At 48.6% G+C, this 21,315-nt stretch overlaps 1 protein-coding gene across 2 annotated transcripts in view; it reads left to right on the top strand.

The window, feature by feature from the left end:
• The first annotated feature begins 347 nt into the window (after positions 1-347).
• Ptpre (protein tyrosine phosphatase receptor type E) overlaps positions 348-21,315 on the top strand; it is a 150,374-nt gene continuing 129,406 nt past the window's right edge. The window contains exon 1 of one of the 2 annotated variants that reach the window (XM_021166288.2): positions 348-990. Coding sequence is in view for 1 of the 2 variants with exons in the window: in XM_029479487.1 (XP_029335347.1) it covers positions 938-990 (53 nt within the window). In the remaining variant the exon portion in view is untranslated. The remainder of the gene's footprint in view (positions 991-21,315) is intronic. The other variant, XM_029479487.1, reaches the window with a different exon arrangement.

Here is a 21,315-nt window from a genome sequence, read left to right on the forward strand (position 1 = left end):
GCCCACAGTGGAATGAGATTCCCTTTATCAATTAACAATCCAATCAACCTCCAATGGGCATGTCTGAAGCCCAACCTGATCTAGATTATTTCCCCATCAGCCTCAATTCAAAGTTGTGTCAAGCTGGACTTCGTTTATAGTCCAAACTAAAGCACTACGAAATAAGTCCCCAGAGCAGCAGATCTGGCTGGTCCCTGCTCTGCTCCATGTGTGTTTAATTTTGCCAGACATTTCTTACTAATTGTATACCCCCAGCACCCACCATGGGGCGCCCGCACACTCTTTTTCTGGGAGGGAGTGTCTAACATTTCTCAGCTCTGCCGACTTCTCTGAAGCAGGGCTGTTACCACTGGTCCCAGCCCTGCTTTACCAGTTGCGAAACCTAAAGTGCCACACTACTTTGTGGTGTCCAGAGCTAAGGCTAAATAGAAGGGACGTTGAGTTTTCTTTATGGCTCGTCTGAGTGCCATCACCTTTTAGGACCCTCCCCGATAGAGTGTCCAGTCAGAGTGCCAGGAGAGAGGCTCCCCAGAGAGGGCATGTTCCTGCATCCTCCCAGTGTAAAGGCCAAAGCTCCAGGAGGGTGAGCGCCCGCGGTGCGCTCCCAGAGCCAGGCACCAGGCGTCGCCGTCGCCCCTCGCAGCTCCACGGCCCCGCCCCCGCCGCGGAGCTGGAGCCGGAGCCGGAGCCCTAGCCCAGAGCTGGAGGCGGCCGGACCGGGCCAGACAGATTTCCTGCTCTCCTGTAGGGCTGAGGGCTGCCGGCTGCGGGTTACGGGCTGCGGGCTACAGGCTACGGGCTACGGGCTGCGGGCTGCGGGAGAAGTCACCGGCGGCGTAGGTACCTCACTGCCTACGCGCGTCCCCACGACCCTCCCTCGCGCCGGCGGGGACAGCGGACGCCCCGGAGCGGAGCGCGGCGGGCGGGCGCCCGGGAGATGCGGAGTCGCCGCGGCGGAGCGACCGGCGCTACAGCACCGGTCCCTGGGAGGTGAGTGGCGCGGTGAGGGCGGGTGGCAGTACGTCCGGAGGTGGCCGTGCTCCCCGTGCACATTGAGCAGACCGGAATATCCTGGACCGCTGCCTGGGAGGGACGGGTTGTTGTACGGGAGCTGCGTCCAAGCCAGGTCCTTGCCATCCTCCTAGTGTACAGGATGCTAGCGACTGGAGACCCTGCGACCCCAGCTACCTGCCCGAGACGCGGTCCGAACTTGGCTACCACCTCGGCAGTTCTCTCAGTGAACAGCTACACAGAGGGCGTGTGTCTGTGGGTGGCGACCGTGGGAAGAGGACAACAACCTGGGGACGTGTGTGAACGCAGTGGAAACGGGAGGGGGTTCCAACCGGTGTGTTGGGTTGGGGGCTGCGCACGCAGGGCTTGAGACTGGAGCTTTTCCAGAAAGTGACTCGAGTTGCGCCAACTCCCGGCTCAGCGGGGGGCGCTGCGGGGATGCTGGCGCCCGGTCTAGGGCCCGGTGCCTTCCCAGGCAGGCATCAGTTGGGATTCAGGGTCAAGGTGGAACCCGGCAGGTAGCTCAGGTCTGACGCCAGGAATTGCAGTCCGTAGGGGGACCTGAGGAGGTCCTGAAGCCAAAGGCCAGCGGTACCCATCTTGGTGTTTCCTGGGACCATCTGGGAAAGGCTTGGAGACCCACAGGGTGATGAGGTAGAGCCAAGCCTGAGGACTAAGGACTGGACCTGACCTAATTTCCTTTCAGTCATGAAGTATTGTTCTAGAGAGGTTAGAGCGTGATGCCTGCAGGTTTATATTGAGTTATGACGACTCCGTAAGTGTCGGAACCTCAGAAACTACAGGAAGAAAATGGAGCCTTGACTGTGTCAGAGAGTTTGAAGGAAGACCAGCAAAGGGTGCTCATGTGTTCTAGAAATGATTGTGTCTCTTGCCCAGTCAGTAATGTCCTTGCACCTAAGTGCCTCGTGACCCAAGGTGCCTGGACACCTTTGCAACAATGTTTATGCATTTATTTTCCTACAATGTAAAAAGCCTATGCTTAGCTAAAGTGGAGCTCAGGAATGGGGGTGGGAATGTTTTTCCAAAGCTGAGGGACTAAGCCAAAGGGGGCATGAAACAGTAGGTTGCTGGTGGCTGCCAAGGTCCCTCAGCTTTCAGGACATAGACAAAAGGCTGGGTCTCTCAGTGCAAGTTCAAGGTCTTGGGGAAACAAAAGGCCAGGTGTTGGTTAGCCTAAAAGGTGGGTCCACATTGTCAGGGAGAGGCTGTCTGTCTCCTGAATGCCAGGTTTGGGCCCAGGTCCTAGTTTCTTGGGGTCAACGCTGCCTGTGGCCCATCATCCACACAACCCAAGTGTTTTCTGGTTCGGAAGTTGGTAGCATTGCTTGTCTTACTAAAAGGCCAGGTCGTTGGACAAACTGGATCTGATAATGCAGAACCTCTCAGGCAAACCAGCCCTGAAGTTTCAGTAAGGGAGCTGTTGTCCTTGAATGCTTCCTGGAGCCCCTATCTGGTCACAAGGTTAGAACAGGGCTGGCCATTGGTTCCCAGCCTGGAAACGCATTTGTCTCTGCCGTGGAGGCAAAGTTGGCCCAGCAGAGCTCCTGGGTCAGCAGTCGTGCCACTTCAGAGATGGCCTGGGGGGAGACTTGAAACTCTGCCCTTGAAACTATCCTGAGAGTGATCTCCTCAGCGCTAGGCATTCCTGCGTGCAAATCCTTTCACAGCGAGGAAGTGCAGGAAAAGTGTGGGAAAGGCCATTACAGTAGGTCACGTTGTGCTTCTGTGCCTGATTGTCCCTCATTGGTCCTCACGGCTCCATCTCTGAGGACATTTATTGAAACCACGCCCCTGCTAGTCAGAGACAAATTGGTAGGCTGAGGGCATGTTCTGCAGTGCACCTGGTATTTTCTTCCAGGGCAACAACCTTACCGCTAACATGTCCCAAATCAAAGGTGTGCCTTCATTGTCCCCCACGCCACACACTCACCTAACTTGTCTCAATGCTTTCTTCACCCTTCTGAATGCACTAGCCTCCTTTCTGCATCTAAAAGGGATACTGAACAGGGGCTTAGGTTAGGACGGGACTGTGAGCTCAGCGCTTGGAAGCAGTCTCTTGCTGGCTGCTGTTGGGTGGAGAAACTAACTGGTGATGAAGTAGGGCTCTCTGGAACATGTGTGCTTATGTGCATGTGTGCTTATGTGCAGGGCTCTCTGGAGCATGTGTGTTTGTGTGAAAGAGCTTCTGTGCTTTCCACAGATGTCTGTTGCAGTGTATATTGATGACGTACTGGATCATGGAAAGAGGAGACAAACCATAAAGGAGATACAGGGCCAGTTCTTAAGGGGACACTAAATCAAAGAGACCCTACAGGATTCCCCAAGGAGGCAGGTTTGGGGGCAGTAGGGGAACAGGAACTACAGGAGTTCTCTTCCCTCACTGATGCATTTTCTTATTCATGGTGTTTGGGTCTCACCTGGGAAGGCTCTGCTCCAAAACAGAAGGGAATGGGGCTGTTAGAGGAGAGTCGGGCCTCTTAGCCCCTGAGAGTCACTTGAGAAGGCCCTGTGCAATGTAGGTCATCCTTGGCTTGCTGTTTCCTAGCAAATAGTGCTGTGGCCTGGTCTCCCCGCAGGCCCCCAACTCTCTAGACTATAAGACATGGAGCCTGTTATCAAGTGATTTAGCCTTCCTAAAGCCTCTGTGGACCCTCTGCCAGAGAGTGTTTTCTTTTCCTCTTGGTTCTATGGACGGACATTTGGCCCTATTCTGAAGTACTTGTTCAAGTCTATTTTAGGGTAATAGTTGATCTGTTTTAACAGTTCAGCTCTTCCACAAGACAGGGAATGTCTCTGAGACCTTGGACTTTGTTAGGTTTAGACTTGGATTCGAATCCTGCCTCTGGGATGGTCTTGTTTAAAATGACTTAAATTCAGACAATGATGCTTACTCCTCAGGAGTGGAATGCTCGTCACGACTTTGTATGGCTACAGAGATGGGGTCAGGGGATGCATATACATTAGAAAGCATGTGATCAACACCCAGGAAAGGAGGTCTGTTTCCTAACATACCAAAGGCTATATGCAGCATACATGGTAAAAACCAACATGGGACCCGGGAGATGGCTCAGTGAGAAAAGTGCTTGCCTAATAAGCAAGAGGACCCAAGTTCAAGACCAAGAACATACATAAAACATGCCAGGTGTGGGCTGGACACTTGTAACCCCAGCTCTGGGGAGGCAGAAACAGGAGTATCTCTGCGACTTGCTGGATTTGATAGTCTAGTCTATTTGGTGAGTCATGTCAACAAGCGACACTGTTTCTGAAAAGGTAGATGGTATCTGAGAAATGGCTCTTCAGGTTGTCCAGCAAGTGAACAAAATCATGATAGTGGATAGAGTCTTTCTTTGTGTGCAACCTGAAAGAATAGTTGGGATCAATATGACGTGGCATATTATTAGGCAACTTTAATTTTTTCACAATGAGCTGAGCTATTATGTAAATTTTGCATAACTTAGCTATTTAATCTCATAATGCTGTCACTTATGGTGCACCAGGAGTGAAGTCATTCCTCATCGTGCACCACTGACTCTGGTGTTAGTGATCCGTGAGGCAAAACTACAACTTGCTGTAGACATTAACTTGGGCTTGTGGCCTGAATTAAACTAGGCTGGGTGTGAAGCCAGGCAGAAACGAGGTAACTGTAGCACCAAGAGGCAGCGTAGCCCAGAAGGAAGCATGCAGAATTGGGGCATAAGGTCAGCTTTGCAACCATTAATATAGAACAATGAAGCTGTGGATGGCTCCCAAATGCTCTGGGCTTAACTGTTCTCCTCCAGAGAATAGGGCAGCTCTGGAAAATCTCTGAACCTCTCCAGGTGCTAGGGCAGTGGTTCTCAACCTGTGGGTTGTGGCCCCTTTCCAGTTGCATATCAGATATCCTTTATATCAGATACTTACATTACAATTCATAACAGTAGCAAAACTATAGTTATGAAGTAGCAACAGAATAATTTTATGGTAGGCAGTCATTACAATATGAGAAACTATAGAAAAAGGTCACAGCATTAGGAAGGTTGAGAACCACTGCTCTGGGGGCTCTCTGATTAGATTCCACCTGCCCTCCAGATGGCTGGATTGTATAAACCACGCCTAAGGTGATAGGAATATACAATGTTTCCAATTCTCCAGGAGAGGCAGATGGTGGGAGCTGATGCTGGATGCAGGCTGGGAAGGTCCTCCTTGGGGAATTACCTGCCTAGCCCCATTTTTCTTTTCTCAGGTCCTGTTGCTGTTCCACAAATCTCACCAGTTGGGGTCCGCCCTATCCAGGTGTGCTACACAGGGACTTTTGATGTGGTTCACGGCCTCTGTACTCACTGTGTCTGGCTCTCTGCCAGAAATATGGGTTTCTTTCTTTCAGCTACATAAATGAATACTTCAAAGGGTTTGGTGAGGCTTATGAAACAAAAAAAAAAAAAAAAAAAACCAATAAAAACTCTTAGCCACGTAATTCAGAAAAACAAATTAATATATCCTTTTATATTGATTCCCAATGAAGAGGAGGCCATATAAAGTAGGTTTAAAGAATGGTCACCTATTTCAAAATCATTTTAAATACAACCAAGAGTGCATTTAATCTAGCTTGTCACAGAATTGGTATCAAGTATTGATAACAATAGGGAGTCTTTCTCTCTCTCTCTCTCTCTCTCTCTCTCTCTCTCTCTCTCTCTCTCTCTCTCTCTCTCTCCTCAAACAGATAGAAACTCCATCAAGAGGAAAGAAACTCAATTAAAAATTGGTCCTTAGCTGTGCTGGGCTGTAGTCAGATGTTTGAGTGTTGTAGACTGGAGTGAAGAGTGGCATATTGATTGGGGAGTTTGTTTGGGCATCTGGTCTGAGTGTGGGCAGCACACTCTGATCCCTTAGATGGTTCAGTGTAGGGAGAATAGTTTGGCCACAAGCTCCTGCTGCAGATGTGTGATTCTGCATCTGCTCAGGGACGGTCAGACTATTACAGGGTTCCTGGGACTGAGGATGTTTGGTGTGTGAAGAGAAGGAACGCATGGGCAAAGGGAGCGGAGGCAGTGGTGTGGGAGTCTGTGCAGGAACGATATAGGAGGCCAAGTACAGAGGGCTCTTCAGCCATGTCACCCTGCCTGGAACAGAGCCACCAATAGAACAGACAGGTCTTTGTTTCCTGAGGGAGATGGTACAAACTGGGGCTCTGGGCAAGCACTTTGAGGTGGATGATGATGTCGGAAAGATGTGATCCTCTGGTATGAGCCTGAGCAGGTGTGATTCTTCTACCCTGTCTCTTTCTCTCCCCCACCCCTCCCATGTGTGTGTGTGTGTGTGTGTGTGTGTGTGTGTGTGTGTGTGTATGCTCACATGTGCAAACTCACAGGAATACTTACCCACATTATGCCCTCGTCACAGGTTCGAAGGTGTCTGGTGTAGTTCCTCCCTCTTCGTTTAAAAAGATGTTTATTTTATACTATGTTTATGAGTATTTTGCCTACATATTTGTTGTGTGCACACTGCATACTTGCCTCATACCCACTGGAGTCAGATCCTCTGGAACCGGAGTTAAAGGTGGTTGTACGCTGCCAAATGAGTGCTGGGGATGGAACTCAGGTTTCTACAAGAGCAGCAAGTGCTCTTAGCCACTGAGCCATCTCTCTAGCCCTCTCCATCTTGTGTATTGAGCCAGGGCCTCTCACTGGCCTGGAGCTCACTGTTTTGTCTGGATTGATGGGCTAGGGAGACCCAAGGATCCCGATCCCCTTGTCTCTCTCTATCCCAGTGTTTGGGTTGCAGGTACATGGCGCCACACTTGGCTTTGTACATGAGTGTGGGGGATCTGAACCCAGGTACTTTTACTCATACGGCAAGCATCTACGGAGCCATCTCCACAGCCCAGTGATTCTAGTCTTTACAACAGGAAGGAGATGGACCTAGATACAAAGGTTCTGGTGCATCAGAGGTGAGGCGACAAAGAGCAAAGACTTGCTTACAGATCACTCAGGGGTCTCCTCATTTGAACCAAGAGCTTGAGAATGTCCAAGTCTCTGTCACGATGTCCTTGGGGCAGGTGCTGGGTTTCTAGTCAAGAAACTGATATCATTTTTGTTAGGACTTGGATCTATTTGGATACTTCCAGCTGGACATTAGTCACCATTTGTACTGAAGAAGAAAATTAGTTCCATTTTTTCCCTCTACTAGCTTTCTGGACTCTTGTTTGGATAGACGCTTGATTGCAGTATATTATAACAAGTGGGCTTTAGAATGTGTCATTTTATTTTGTCTCCCACTCCAAGGACCTGGAGTTTTCGGGCTGTGTCTCCCAAGCCAGCCTCTAAGCAGTTTCCTCTGAGGGCCGCGTGCTCTCCGTACACAAGGCCCTGACCTTGACTCAAGGCCAACAAACCTAAGTGCTATCCCAAGAGCAAGATGCCCCCCTCTGTGGGGCCTGGAAGTGGGGAGCTCTATCTGCCATGGGTATCTTGTGAAACTCTGCCAGCGTTGACTTTCCTTTCTTCTCCAGCTCAAAGAGACCAGCCTCAAAGCTGGACAGCCACCTGCAGGATTTGATGCCTGGCCTGGAGGCATCCCTCTTTACCTCCACCCATCTGTCTGAAATTCCCATCATGGGAACCAGATTTTCTTTAGTTCTGTTGTTAGGATTCCCCACACAGGTGGACTTCCACCCATCAGGAGGGCTTGGTGAAGCAGACACTGATCTTCGAGTCTTGGAGGCAGTCCACTTTCCTGTGGGTAGGGAAGGGCACATCCATGCAGGCAGACACGGCCAGGGGCTCTGCTATGGCTTTGAGGATACCAGCAGGCCATTTTCTCATGGCATAATTTCCTACAGCTGCCCTTGCTCTAGCCCAGTGCTTCCCAACCTTCCCAATATTGTGGTCCTTTAATATAGTTCCTCATCTTGTGTGTGGTGACCTCCAACCCTAAAATTATTTTCATTGCTACTTTACAGCTTGGGAATCTTTATGTAAATATCTGTGTTTTTCAATTGTATTAGGTAATATCTCTTCGAAAGGGTCACTTGTCCCCCAAAAGGGTCAAACGCACATGTGGAGGACGATTGTAACAGTTCCATATCGGTCATGTGTTCTCGAAAATACTGTGGATCACAGGCTAGTTGTTTTGAGGGAAGAAGGGATGGGTCATTGGAAGTGGGAAAGCCTCTAGCTTCCTCCATGGATAAAGTGCTTCCTTCCTTCTACAGAATGCCCTAGACTGCTTTCCAGGTCCCTTAGAGACCCAAGGTGTCCCCCCTCAGGGAACAAGTCCAGCTGAGAGCATTTCTTATGCAAGTTCCTCTCCAGTCTTTCTCCCTTTGCCCCATTGTCCCTGCATCATGATCTCCTACAAACAGGGAGGAGAGAGGAAAAGAGGGAAGCAGTTGCTGTAGGCAATGAAGGAGTGAGCTAGACTTGCTGCCACCAAGCTGCTGGTTCTCCTTCTGGCACATGCTCTTTCAGAGGGAGTGTGGAGTCTTATATCTTGGGCACACCTGAGCAGAAGATAGGAGTGAGGGCCTTGCCTGAATCAGTTCTAGAAAGAATGGTGGCACATGGTTGCGTCAGGTATAGAATCCAGACCCAAGCACCTTAGTCCTCTGACAGAGAAGCTCTCTCCCAGTTACAGGGAAGGCAGTCAGTGTGATTTAATAAGCAGCCAGAAGGTATACGTCCTTTCTGTTTCGTTCAAGGGTGCGCAGACGCTCAGTCTGGGCCAGCAAATCGTTGCTGTAGGGTACTTCCTTTAATGAACACAAAGCTTGCAAATGTTCTCTCAAAGAGCATAAAATATTTAGCTGTGTAGATAAAACTCCTCCATAGTCCTGGTTGTACTGTGCCATTCACCGATAAAACAAAAAACAAAAAAACCATCCCGGTCTCCAGCCACATTATCCTGCATTGTTACAAATGGAAGGAATCCTTGTTCCCGACTGCTTTCCTCCTTGAGTGGTTTCGCTGGACCTAAAAGCAGCCTACACAAACAGAAGACGCTTAAGTGCGAGATGGGGGTGCTCTGACACAGCCAGTCACTCTGGCCTTAACTTCCAGCCTCTGTTGACTTAGTGTTCTTCGCCTGAGCTCCTAGTGGCTCTTGACCAATACATTTCTTTCTGCCCACATAACAGGCTTTAACATAGCGGTCCTCTGTGGGTGACGTCATCAGCTACTCATTTAAACATTTTTTTAAAAGCAAAGTTCCAACTTGGGCTCAAATATAATATAAAAGTGCAAGAATCAGAAACTTAATAATTTTGTATTGTGCTGAGGGGAGTTAGGGCTATTCTTAGCAATCTAGAAATATTTCAAAGGCTCTTTCTGAGTTTCCCCCCAAAATGCTAGCAGTGTTTGATGGTCTGTAAGAAGAGGCAAGTAGAATGCTTAAATCTGTATTGAATTCTTAGTACTATGCACACACATGCATAGCACTGCATTTATGACGGTGACTGTCCTATGGGTGTCCCAGGTCCTCAGGGATAAGGAAAGTCCACCCCAAGAGAGGCATAGGGGTGATCCAATGCAGAGGTGGGGCAGAACAGGTGGAATGGGCTTGTGGAGAACTGAAAGGGCTTCACTGAGGAGGGCAGGCTTGGGTGTGAACGTTTTCTTGGCAGCCAACAGCACTGAAGTACTTCAGACCGAGAGGCTTCTGTAAGCTCGCCTCGCAGCGGGAAGTGGGCTCTCCTGCCTGGGGAACAGCAGGTGTCTAGATGCAGCTAGCTGGAGCAGGGTCAGAGAGGACTAGGAAAAGACAGTGCTTGGGGGCTCAGCCATCACAGGGACACAAGAGTCTGGACCTGCCTGAGGGACCAGTGCCTCCCTTGGAGATTCTGAGGCACGCTGGCAGCTCCTTCTGTAGAAACACGTGTTTACGAACTGCTTTCCATAGGTTTGAGAGTCTTGAGTGTCCCCTCCCCTATCATGAAACCTGGGAATTTGGGGATGAGGTTGATAACTCAGTAAGTGAAGCACTTGCCGTGCGTGGTTTTAAAAGGTTGACTGTGTTGGCTTATGTTTGTGGTGTGGCTGGAGACTAAGGAAAGAGCTGACAGCTGTAGGTGTGACCCTGAGCAGAGGTTAGTTTAGGGAGACTGAGCCTTCAGGCTATGTCATGACACCAGTCAGAGGTACCCTACGAACCAAGGCCTAGAGGTTCTGGCCACCGTGACTGGGTTCCCTGGAGCAGATGCTGGCTCAGAGGCCAAGGATGAGGCCAGGATGTGGGATGTGGGGTGCGCAGTACAAGCACTTGACTCTCCTACATGGGGGTTGGGTCTGTTCAACAGAAGCAAAGAGCTTTTAATTAAAAACTGCCTCTTTGGGCTAACCTGTTCATCTTATTAAGATTCAGCAAAACTTGTCTAATCAGAGACACATTATAGGCTCCTCAGAGTTGCGGTGTCTGCCTGCTTCTACAGGCAAAGCTGCTATGAATAGGCCCATAAAGTTTCTAGTGGTGAACTTTGACCTCTCTGGGGGACAAACCTGGAATTTTCGTTTGCCCTAGCATCCATGACTTTCATCCAAGGACCTCAGCCTATACAGGAGCCCACATTTTAAGTTTCCTTTAAAACTGGAGGAAATCTGTGTAGTAAGAATGAGACCTCCCAGAAAGGCATAAAGGAGGGTGTCACGGCGCTCACAACACCCTGCCTGGTCTCACCTTGCAGGTCCTGGAAAAGAGACACAATCCCAGCAGGAGAAGGAGGAAGCCCACGAGAAGAGGTTTTGGCCTGTGGTATGAGCATGAGTGTACATTTCCCAAGAACTGACCAAATAGAGAAATGCAGGCCCAGGAGACTGGAAGCTCTCTGAAGGCCCCTTTGTCCAAAGTCATGGTGGTCAGCACTGATGCCTCTAGGTTCTTCTTCATTCCTTGCTCTCCCAGACCACCCTGACCCAAGTGCCTGCCCATCCACACAGGGTAGTCTCTAGGTCAGAACCACAGACATAGCCTGGCATGTGTGTATATGAGTTTGAATTCATTGCATGTTAATGAAGCAGCCCCCAAAAGTCGTCATTACCAAGTAAAAGGAGAAAAAAAAAAAAAAAACACTCTCTAGTTATTTTCTCAGTGACTTTCCTCATGTATTTTAACCTCACCAGAAATAGATCTTTCTGTACGAGTCTTTCTGTTTGCCAACAGCTGAAGTTACCTCCTGCCTTCCTCCGTCTAGGCTGCAGTGTGTTTCATCTCCCTATTTAGAGGTGGGGCATGACACCAGAGGCAGTTAAGAAAAATAAGTCTTACCTGAGACCCTGTGGTACACTTCAGGAATCAGGAATTCAATGTCTGCCTCCCCATTCTGAGCTGGGTAGACTGATCCCTCACCCCTTGCTTCCTGAACCTGAAGCTGCTGGGCCTAAGAAAATGAGGCCCAACCTGTGTCCAGCTGAGGCAAACTGAGGTCCATCCTTGAGCAGGACCTGAAGGTGGGATCCTGGGGATTCAAGCTCTGTATCCACCCTCTATCTGCTCTGTTCTGCTTAAGTGATGCTCAGCCTATTCCCCGGGGGATATTTTCTACGCAGCATATTGCCTCCAGGAGGAGTCTCGACAGCAGCCTGGGTGTGTGTCTCAAGCACAGTGGGCTTTGTTTGGCAAATGATTTATTGTTTGTTTTATTCAAATGCACATCCTGAATGGATAGGGTTGCGTTGGGCAGAAATCGATGAGATGGATCCCAGCGACTTTGCTTAGCCTCAGCTTCTTTTCCATTTGCAGGGTAACAGGGATTGATAGCTGCTGAAACAGTGGCGTCCTTTCCTTATGGCTTAAGGGTCGTGGCTTAAGGGTCGTGGAAGCTGGAGCGGGCAGGCTCAATTTACCGATTGGCTTTTTAACCTGGAAGGTGGGGAGAGTGGCAATGCCAGGGTAACTGCTCTGAGCTCATCGCTAGAATGCTTGACTGTTCAACTGTAATGGGCTTAGAGGGCATACTGACAATGGAGTGACTAGTTTCTAGTAACTAGGTTAGGATGCAATGGTTAGAGCAAGAAACTCCCTGCAGGAGTCCAGGAGCCCCTGGAAAGAGAGATCCTGGCCTTGACTGCTCTGCCTCTGTGTGGAATCTCTGCTGGGGTCTCATTTAAGGTGCAATCTGTTGGTTCTGTTCCTCAGCCTCAAAGTCAGGTTCCCAGAGACCTAGTAGAGGTGGGACTGTCCACGTGGGCAAGTACCTCCCTCTGCTCTACCCAGACAAGAATTTGGGGAGCAAGAAGTGAACCCCAAGTCTGGCTAAGTGAGGACCAGGACAAAGTGCCACGTGGGGAGGTCTATCCCCAAGAATAGCAGGCAGCTGCCTTCTCTCCTGGGCCTTAGCCTCAGCAGGCAGGTGTGTGATGTCACCTCAGCTTCTGGGAGAGTGAGGGCTCCTTTGTACTCCTGTGTTAGAACTCACATCACACACGAAGAACCAGCCCAGAAAGGTGTTGCCTTCAAATAGAAAAGGAAAGACAGTTGCCCTTTTGTTCCCCACTCTCCTTCCACAGATGTCCTAACATAATGAGAAGCACATTTTCTGTGCAAGCCTTTTCAGGCAACCGACAAATGAAGTCACCTCCTACCCTTATGAGAGGTTTGCCCAACAGTCTCATCTGACTATTTAGAACCAGAGTCTGTCACCAGCTTTATGTCAGAGTGCCAAGGCAGGTGAGAGGTGAAATCTGGCCAAGTTCCTCGCAGGTCATGATCAGGCTCACTCACTGGCTGAGGGAGCTGAGAGCTCAGAAACAGCAGGGCCTAAGCCCACACAGGGCCGTCCAGGCCCTGTAGCCTCTCACCTCAGTCCCTGGTGTCACAGTGGTCTCCAGCAGACTCCCACTCAGACCCCCCTATAGAAGGAGACAGCATATCCCAATAGAAAGTCGACCTACAATTGAATCTAGACTAACCCCAATGAGAGACTTCTTGCTCTGAAAGACCAGGCTGGGGGGACTGTGGGCCCTCTTCAAAGTTTCCTCTATGTGCAGGGCTAACTGACATTTTTCTGATATTTTCAAGGCTCACATGTCCTCCTTGTGGTCAGGAATGGAATCAACCCCACCCAAACCATGTCCTTTACCCACTGGCAGTTGACCCTTCAGGGGCTACACTCACAGCCCACAGCAGTGGAGTGAGAGCAGATGATAGATGGCTCCCACAGGACACCCCACAGTCTGCATTCTCCTCAGGTGGTGTGGTTCACCAATACAGTGGCAGGGGGGTGGGGGGACACAGGGAACTGCCCTCAGACCTGGGGGAGCTAAACCCAGAGTGAGGCCTCTGGAGATGACAGTGTGGCCAGAGGACTGTACCCGTCCTCCATCTGTACGTTGCCAAAGGAGCCCCCGTGTAGTGAGATGTGCTTATTTTTCCTATGGTTTCGTGTCATTTTAAAAATTCAGACTGAAAATGTCTGTTGAGTTGTTCATTCGAGTCTCCAGGGTGTTTCCCTGTGTCCTGGCATGCGCTGTGGATTTTCACAAGAAGGAGGGGAAGTTGCAGGCTTCACAAAAGCTCCCGTGGGAATCTCAACACGTGCTGCTGTCCTCATTTGATGTGGAGTCTAGCTGTCACACCTGTCTGCCCTCTGGGATGCCATGAAATTCTGTCCCCTAAGTGGCTAGCTCTGTGGAGCTCAGCCCTGCTTTGCAACCTCCTGTAGGAAAGAGCTGGCTATGTTGAAGCCCTTGGCCATCCGCATGGACCTGAGGTCTCTCTTTCCAGGTACCCTGATTTCTTTTTTTTTCTGTGTGTTGTGGGAGCTGCACTGTTCATTAGGGTCCATCTCTGGCATTTTGGCTGGGTAGTTGTACCAACTCTGCCCCTAGACTATCTCTGCCACACATGGTAAGACTGCCTTGGGTTTGCTTTTAAAGAGCTCCACTTTGCCATCAGAGATCTGTATTCCTGATCACTGTTTCTCCCTGTCACCTGTAGAGGAGACAAAAGCAGGTGGCAAGGTGGGTGGTTTCCCCAATAGCCACTTGTCCTGGTTCCCCTCCCCACCTTCTCCCCACATCCCCCAACTATTCCATCTCTGCTTCACCACTCAGAACTTCACAGCTAGGGCTTCTTAGCCTCTAGCTGAGGACACTGGAGTTGGCCAAGTGAATGTGCTGACCCTGAGCCAGCAGCTCTATGGGCAGCTGCGGCTGCCTGGAACCTTTGGTAGCTTTCCCTTCCAGCACCCCTGCCCTGGGGCAGAGGCCTGGAGAGTGGGTCCTTGAGCTGGCTGGAATGGCATGCCATTCCTTTGGCATGAGTAATGGCAAAGCCCCAAAATCCCTAGTGTTTTCTCCCTGTTGTTGTCTAGTGCCAGGGATGGCCTTACCCTATGTGGAGGGCAGAGCAGGTGGCCTTCCTGGAACTGGGCACCACCTAGGGGCACAGTGCAGCGGCATGGTGGAAACACCCTGACTTAGACCTCAGGAAGCAAAGCTATCTTTAGCTCCCTGCTAGGAGTCAGGGAGAATCCCAATTATGAAAGGTTTCGCCAATCAGCTTCTGATTTGAAAATCATTTTAAATTCATTTTAGGGATCCATGGAGAGTTTTGCGTGTGTGTATGTCTGCGTGTGAGTGTGTGTGTGTGTGTCTGTGTGTGGTGTGTGTGTGCGTGTATGTGTGTGTGTGAGTGAGTGTGTGTACGTGTGTGTGTGTGAGTGTGTGTGTTTGTGTGTGTGTGTGTTTTGTGTGTGTGTGTGTGTTTTGTGTGTGTGTGTGGTCAAAGGACAATGTCAAGTATTATTCCTCAAAATTTTTTGAGGCAGGGTGTGTCAGTTGACCCAGAATTCCCTGCTTTGGTCAGACTGACTGGCCAGAGTAATCCCAGAATCCTCCTGTCTCCTCAGCACTGGCTTTACAATCGTAGTTTACCACCTCCTGATTTTTACAAACGTTTTGTGGCTCAAGCTCACTTCTCCATGCTTGTGTGGCCAATAGTTTAACCTAAGCCATTTTCCCAGCCTCTCCATATTCCTTTCACAGAGGGTCCATATCACACACAACTTATGTTTCTGTTTCTCTGCAGGATCTCAGATGATCTGGAATCTGAGGTAAACATTCAGAAGGGGCCCCAATTGCTTGCCTTTGTTTCCCATTGCCTGATTTTTGATGAATTCCCCCATAGGATCAACATGTATCCAGCAGTCAGGTCAGTGTTAGGTCTGGCTCCAGGAGGGGACTTCCCTGTAGGAAGCTTACACTGGAAAACACCCATAACGAGTACAAGGCACATTTGGGTGGAGTTTAAACACTGTGTCAAGATGCGTGAAAATAGATTTAGTCGCGGTGTCAGGCAGAAGATGTCTTTGAAAACTGAGTGTCTGCACAAATTAAAAGAGCATGTGAGGACAGACTTTCAACTTTGTTTGTGCCGTCTGTGGAGACAGTTATAGGAATATGAGCATGGCTGCTTTCAATAGGAAGGATAGGGAAGTAGGATAAGACATGAGCTAAGGAGGACTGAGAGAGGCACAGTGCCTAAAGTGCTTTCTCTGCAAGCATGAGGGCCTGAGTTCAAATCCCCATCATCTATGTAAGAAGCCAAACATGGCAGCATGTGTCTGTAACCCCAATGCAAGGAGATGAAACAGGATGGTCATTGGGTCTTGCTATCCTGGTCTCTCTAGGCTAATTTGAGAGCTCCAGGTTTAGTGAGAGACCCTGTTTCTGAAACATAAATGGGAAGCCCAGTAGGACAGATCATTGGGTAGAGGTATTTCTTACATACTATTCAATTGCTGTGAAGTGATACCATGACCAAGGCAACTTACAAAAGAAAGCATTTAATTGGGAAGGTTAGTCCATGCTCATCATGGTGGGAAACATGGTAGCAGGCATGCATGCGTGGCAGAGTGCTGGAGCAGTAGCTGAGAGCTTGCATCTTATCCACAAGCATGAGGTAGAAAGAGACTGTGTCTGGTATGAGCTTTTGAAACCCCAGCCACCCCCAGTGACACACTTTCCTCAATGAAGCCACACCTCCACCTCCTAATCCTTCCATAAGAGCCCAGCAACTAGGAACCAAGCATTCAAACATATGAGCCTATGAGGGATATTCTCACTCAAACCACAAGGTGCTCGATGCCAAAGCTGCTAATCTTAGTTCAATCCTGGGCGCCACAAGGGGGAGGATGAGAACTGACTCTCTTAAGTTGTCCTCTGGCCTTGAAGCCTCACACACATACACAGGTATGCAAAAGTAGATAATGCAATTTATTATATACATAATACAGAAATAAATGCGAGCTAAAAACAAGTGGAAAGTGCTAGAGGAAGACTCCTGACACTGACCTCTGGGTTCCACATGTGCACAAATAGGTAGGTACATACACCTACCCACACATGTGGACACACATGCACACAATACACAAATACAACATGAGATCAAGCAAACACGAGATTAGCAGACATTTTTACCATGAAGCACAGTCTCTTTCTTTCTGCTCACTTTTCTTAGCACTGTTTATGTAGTATTTGATGTTGTACTGGGGTGTCCAGCCTCGGCACATAGCAATGCAATGTTGTCATCTATGTTGTCAAATGTGTTGTGCTTCATTCTTGCATGTCTTAAGATGCGTGTGTTCCTTGGACAGCGGTGTGAATTTGTCTATAAGCCATAAAAACACCCACAGGACTATCCAGGCAAATTTTTGATCCCATCCCTGAATCGTAGAACATCAAAAAGTGTGCATGGGTCCATAGAGCTCGGCACTTCCATCTTTGTGCTTGCTAATCTACAATTTTAAAACCCAGAAAGTATGAGCACTGAATACTGGTAGCTAAGCTGGGTAAACGGTGGTCATCATTGCAAACGGCAAAGCATGAGAACCTGTGACAACCATACCATTTCTGCCTTAAGCAGAAGCATTGAAAAAGTAGATAGTGTTTAAGAGAGAGACGTGGAAGCACACATGCCCGGGTACTATGTGCTTGTGTGATCTTCAGCACTTCTCTCCTTTTCTGTATTCTAGAATGTGACTGGCACATTTATCCCATCTTAGCTGAAGGTTGGGGTGGGGCTCTAAGGTCTCCTTCCAGAGCTGGCAAGCTGATGTCGGGTATGCACAGTGACTTTGCTTACTTGCCTCCTGCATGCAGACACCATTCTAAGGTCTTGATGGCTGTCCTGGTTAGATCTTATCAGTTTGACACAAACCAAGAGTCATCTGAAAGGGGAAACTCAATTGAGAAGATGCCTCTATCAGAGTGCCTGTGGCAAGTATGTAGGGCATTTTCTTGATTAATGGTCAATGTGGGAGAGCCCAGCTCACTGGTTAAGGCACTACCCCTGGGCAGGTGGTCTTGGGTAGTATAAAAAAGCAGGTTGAGCAAGCCTTGGGGAGCAAGCCTTGGGGAGCAAAGCCAGTATGCAGCATCCTTCCACAGGCTCTGCTTCAGTTCCTGCCTCCAGGGTTCTGTGTTGGGTCCTGCCTTGACTTCCTTTCAGTGGGCTTTGAGATGGAAAGTAAATTAAACCATTCCCTCCCCAGGTTATCTTTGGTCATCATTTATTATTTATTTATTTATTTATTACAGGCAAGGAAAGACAATGACCATCAGCTGCCTTCCTCCTAGAAAGCAGGATCCATGAGAAAGCAAGAAACCACCATGTCTTTAGGATCTAGCCTCTGAAGTCACATCCTGACATTTCTGTGATCTACACATAGTGACTCGAGTTAGCCATATTCAGGCATGAAGGAGCAGCCAGCCCATTCCAAAGTGTAGGTATTGACAAAGACTTCTTAGGCTAAATTCTGGGTGCATGAGTCCTGGATCTTGGCAACACATGACCCAGTGTGATTCTGGTTAGCACAATGAGAAAAGAAACGGTCAAAGCAAGTTTCTGGACAGCTCTCAGAACCAACGCTGACGCTGGCAAACAAGGTTAAGAGAATGAACAGGGGTCCAAGAAGCCACAGCTTGAGCTTCAGTCAAGATCAGGCCACAGGAAGCTTCAAGTAAGGATGTGGCCATCAGTCCTCAGCCTCTAAGGCCAGGAGACACTTACCATGTTAAAATAGCTTAGAACATCCCAGGACCCACATGTCATACTGCAGACTTCAATGCTAGCGTAGAACATAGGTAGAACAGTCTTGTGTCTCCTGCTCTGATGTCAGGCTCTGGAGGACTCAAGAGGACAGGGAGACCCCCCCCAAGCCCACTCTGGGATAAAGCATTTTTGATCACCCATTGTACAGATGATCGCTCCCTGAAACTGGAGGATTCAGGCTGCTGAAAAACTCCCCCTGTCTGTTCTTCACTGAGCTTAAGGGTTCTTTCAGCTGTGCTGTAGCTTGTGTGATGATATTAATAAATTTCACGATTCCTGATTTGCATTGGCGTGGCATACCCTTTAGACATGGTAGATAACCCTGCTGAAAAAGAGCTAATCCTTTTAGAGAACAAATACACTTCGACTTTTCTTTAAGATTAGAGCTCCCTAAAGCAGGTCTTCTCAAGGCAGAGTAACGAATCTTCTGTTTCCTTCACCCGCAGTAAGGAACTCAAGGGCATAGCTTGCCACATTCCATGCCGAGAGAGGGGGACAGTGCTTTTGCCAGTGCGCAAGTGCCTTTGGGAGGAATGAAGGATGTAGAGGTTGTTAGCAAACAATTTTAAAGGGTTTGGGTTTACTTTAATCAGTTACCTACAAGGCTGTTTAAATATGAGCCTCATTAAGAGCGAAGCATAGGTGCCCACAAATGAGGAAGAGGCAGGTGTCTTTCTTATACCTGGCAAGGCATACTTGAACATTCCCTTCCAGCATGAAGTTTTGCTTCTGTTCAGGGCTTCTGTTCAGAGCTCCTTCAATCATATGTAGCAGAGATGGAAATCTCTTCCTGTCTGTCCTGAAATTGCTTTCAACCTTTCCCAGGAGATGAGCAGGCTGAGAATTTGAGATGCTGGGCTCTACTGTGGGGACTAAGCCACAGGCTCTGCAGGTCTAGAGTAGCCCTGAGGTTACCACAAAAGGAGGACAAGCAGGTAAGGAGCTAGACAGGGACATGAGCTGGGAAGCTGCTGTCATCCAAGGAGGCAAGAAGGAGGGAGGAAGGGGGAGGGGAAATAGATGGGGAAAGAAAGGGGAAGGAGGGGGAGAGGGGAGCACTCTGAAGCCACAAGTAATCATGTCCAAAAATAGTGTAGAGCAAGCCCCACAGTCTCAGACCTCTTTAAGGAAGTGGCCGCTTGAGTTCCTTAGCATATTTCTTGATGAGGATGGGGCTCATTTGGTGTTTTTTTCTCTGGCACCTGAACACACAATTGTCACATGCTGGTGTTAGATGAAATACTGGCTTGTATTTTCTGGAGAGTGGCTCTTCAAAAACACTAGAACCTACTCATTGCAGCAAGGTGCCCCCTACCCACTGGGTGTCCAGTGGATTCCCAGGACCATAGTTGCAATTTCTGACATTTAATTAAATGTGTGTGAGCTAACCAGCCCATTTGATGCATAGCAGAACTGACTGTTAGACCTACAGTATGTTGCAACCGGAGAGTGGTACTCCTGGCAATCAATGTCAAATTCAGCAGCTCCCAAACCAGGGCATCTTGAGAGACCTGAAGTCGATACTGAGATGTCAAGGCACCCCAGGGGAAGCCTGGAGTCCCTCACAGCTTTTGTCCCATTTTCTGTTATCATGACTATGTTTCAGAGACATTTACATCTTGCAATTAAACACAGGCTTGAGGAAAATACAGAGCACCACATTTGGGGATGGGTTGCCTCAGAACGAGATGACTGACTGCAGGGAGAGCGTAGAGTGAGTCACTTCCTGAATCGATTGAACTTTTAGAAGAAAAGCAATCTCTCTTTCCCCGGCGCATGGCGGAGGACTCTTTATGATTGGTTACAGTTGTCTGTGATGATCTAAAACCTTCTCCTTTGTACATGGCTTTCTCTATGGTTTATATTTTGTTTAGGCATAAAGTATAGAGAGCACCGCCATTGTTTGGCTAGGATAATGGATGCTCCTTTCAAATCTGCTAGAGAATATTGACTTGGAGTGGCCTCCATCTTGATTGGCTTTCTCGATCACCTTCATATCCCAGCATCTGTGGTGGCCTTCAGATGTCCGGTTCAGGCACACTTCAGAGATGATTAATGCGAGTAATTCACAGCCCTTCAAACCTCTCCAGCCTATCTCACATGCTTCTGAGCATTCTTTTAACTGATAAATCATACCATTCCTTTGACTGACGAGTCTGTGATTTGTTTATGTAGCTGTCTTCCAGACTCTGGTTCCAGGCTTGCACCCTCTTTCAGTAAACCTTGGCTACTGATAAGCCTGTGTTTGTTTCTTCAGTGCTTAAAATTTCTGAGTGGAAAAGAGAAGAAGGAAATTTGAAGTGTATTCAGCAGTTCTTGAACTGTTTTAAAATGCATACGTGGGCACCAGTTGTATCGATCCGGCCCTCCTCCTATGGGGAAAGTTTTCAGTGCCAAAGCCCATTTCCTCTTTCTCACATCCTCAATGGTTTCTCTCTGTCCACTGGCAATGTGACAAATTTACTGTTCTGTTCTGGATTAAGCAGGATACCTGTCTGTCACCCTGAGCCCAGCTGCTGTGCAGACTGATCAAAGAGCAAGTGTCTTGTTGTGGGCAGGAACTTGGAGGCCTTCACTTTGAATACACACCTCCCTTCAAAGGAGTATTTTAGAAACCACGGTGTTTGATAGACTGGGGCTATATTCATAATGTCACATCAAAACATAGCATTCTCTTTTATATAGTTCTTGTGGTGGTTGGTGGTGGTGGTGGTGGTGGTGGTGGTGATGGTGGTGGTGGTGGTGAGTGTGTGCACAAGTATGTACATGTATGGAAGTCAGAGGACAACTTACAGAAGTTGGTCTCTCCTTTCAATGTAAACTTCAAGAATCAAACTCCGGTCATCATCAGTCCTGGTGGCAAATGCCCTAACCTATTAAGCTGTCTCTCTGGTCCTTCGCAGCCTAACTCTCTCCCAACTCCCATCCCCTGTTTTAGCTGATAATTAAAATTTTGGAAAAAAATTGGATATTTTTTAATGTGTATGAGTGTCTTGTCCTCATGTTTCTATGTATACCACGGGTACCTGGTACCCAAGGAGACTGAAGGAGGGCATCATATTCCTGAAACTGGGCTTACAGATGGCTGTGAGCCACCACGTGGGTGCTGGGAACTGAACCTGAGTCTTTTGCAAGAGCACCCTTAACTGCTAAGACATCTTGGTAGTCCCAAGGTATAAGCTAGGCTGTCTAGTTTGTGATCTTGCCTCTGCCTCTGCCTCTGCCTCTGCCTCTGCCTCTGCCTCTGCCTCTGCCTCTGCCTCT

This window comes from Mus caroli, chromosome 7, assembly GCF_900094665.2.
Source record: "Mus caroli chromosome 7, CAROLI_EIJ_v1.1, whole genome shotgun sequence".
NCBI lineage: Eukaryota > Metazoa > Chordata > Mammalia > Rodentia > Muridae > Mus > Mus caroli.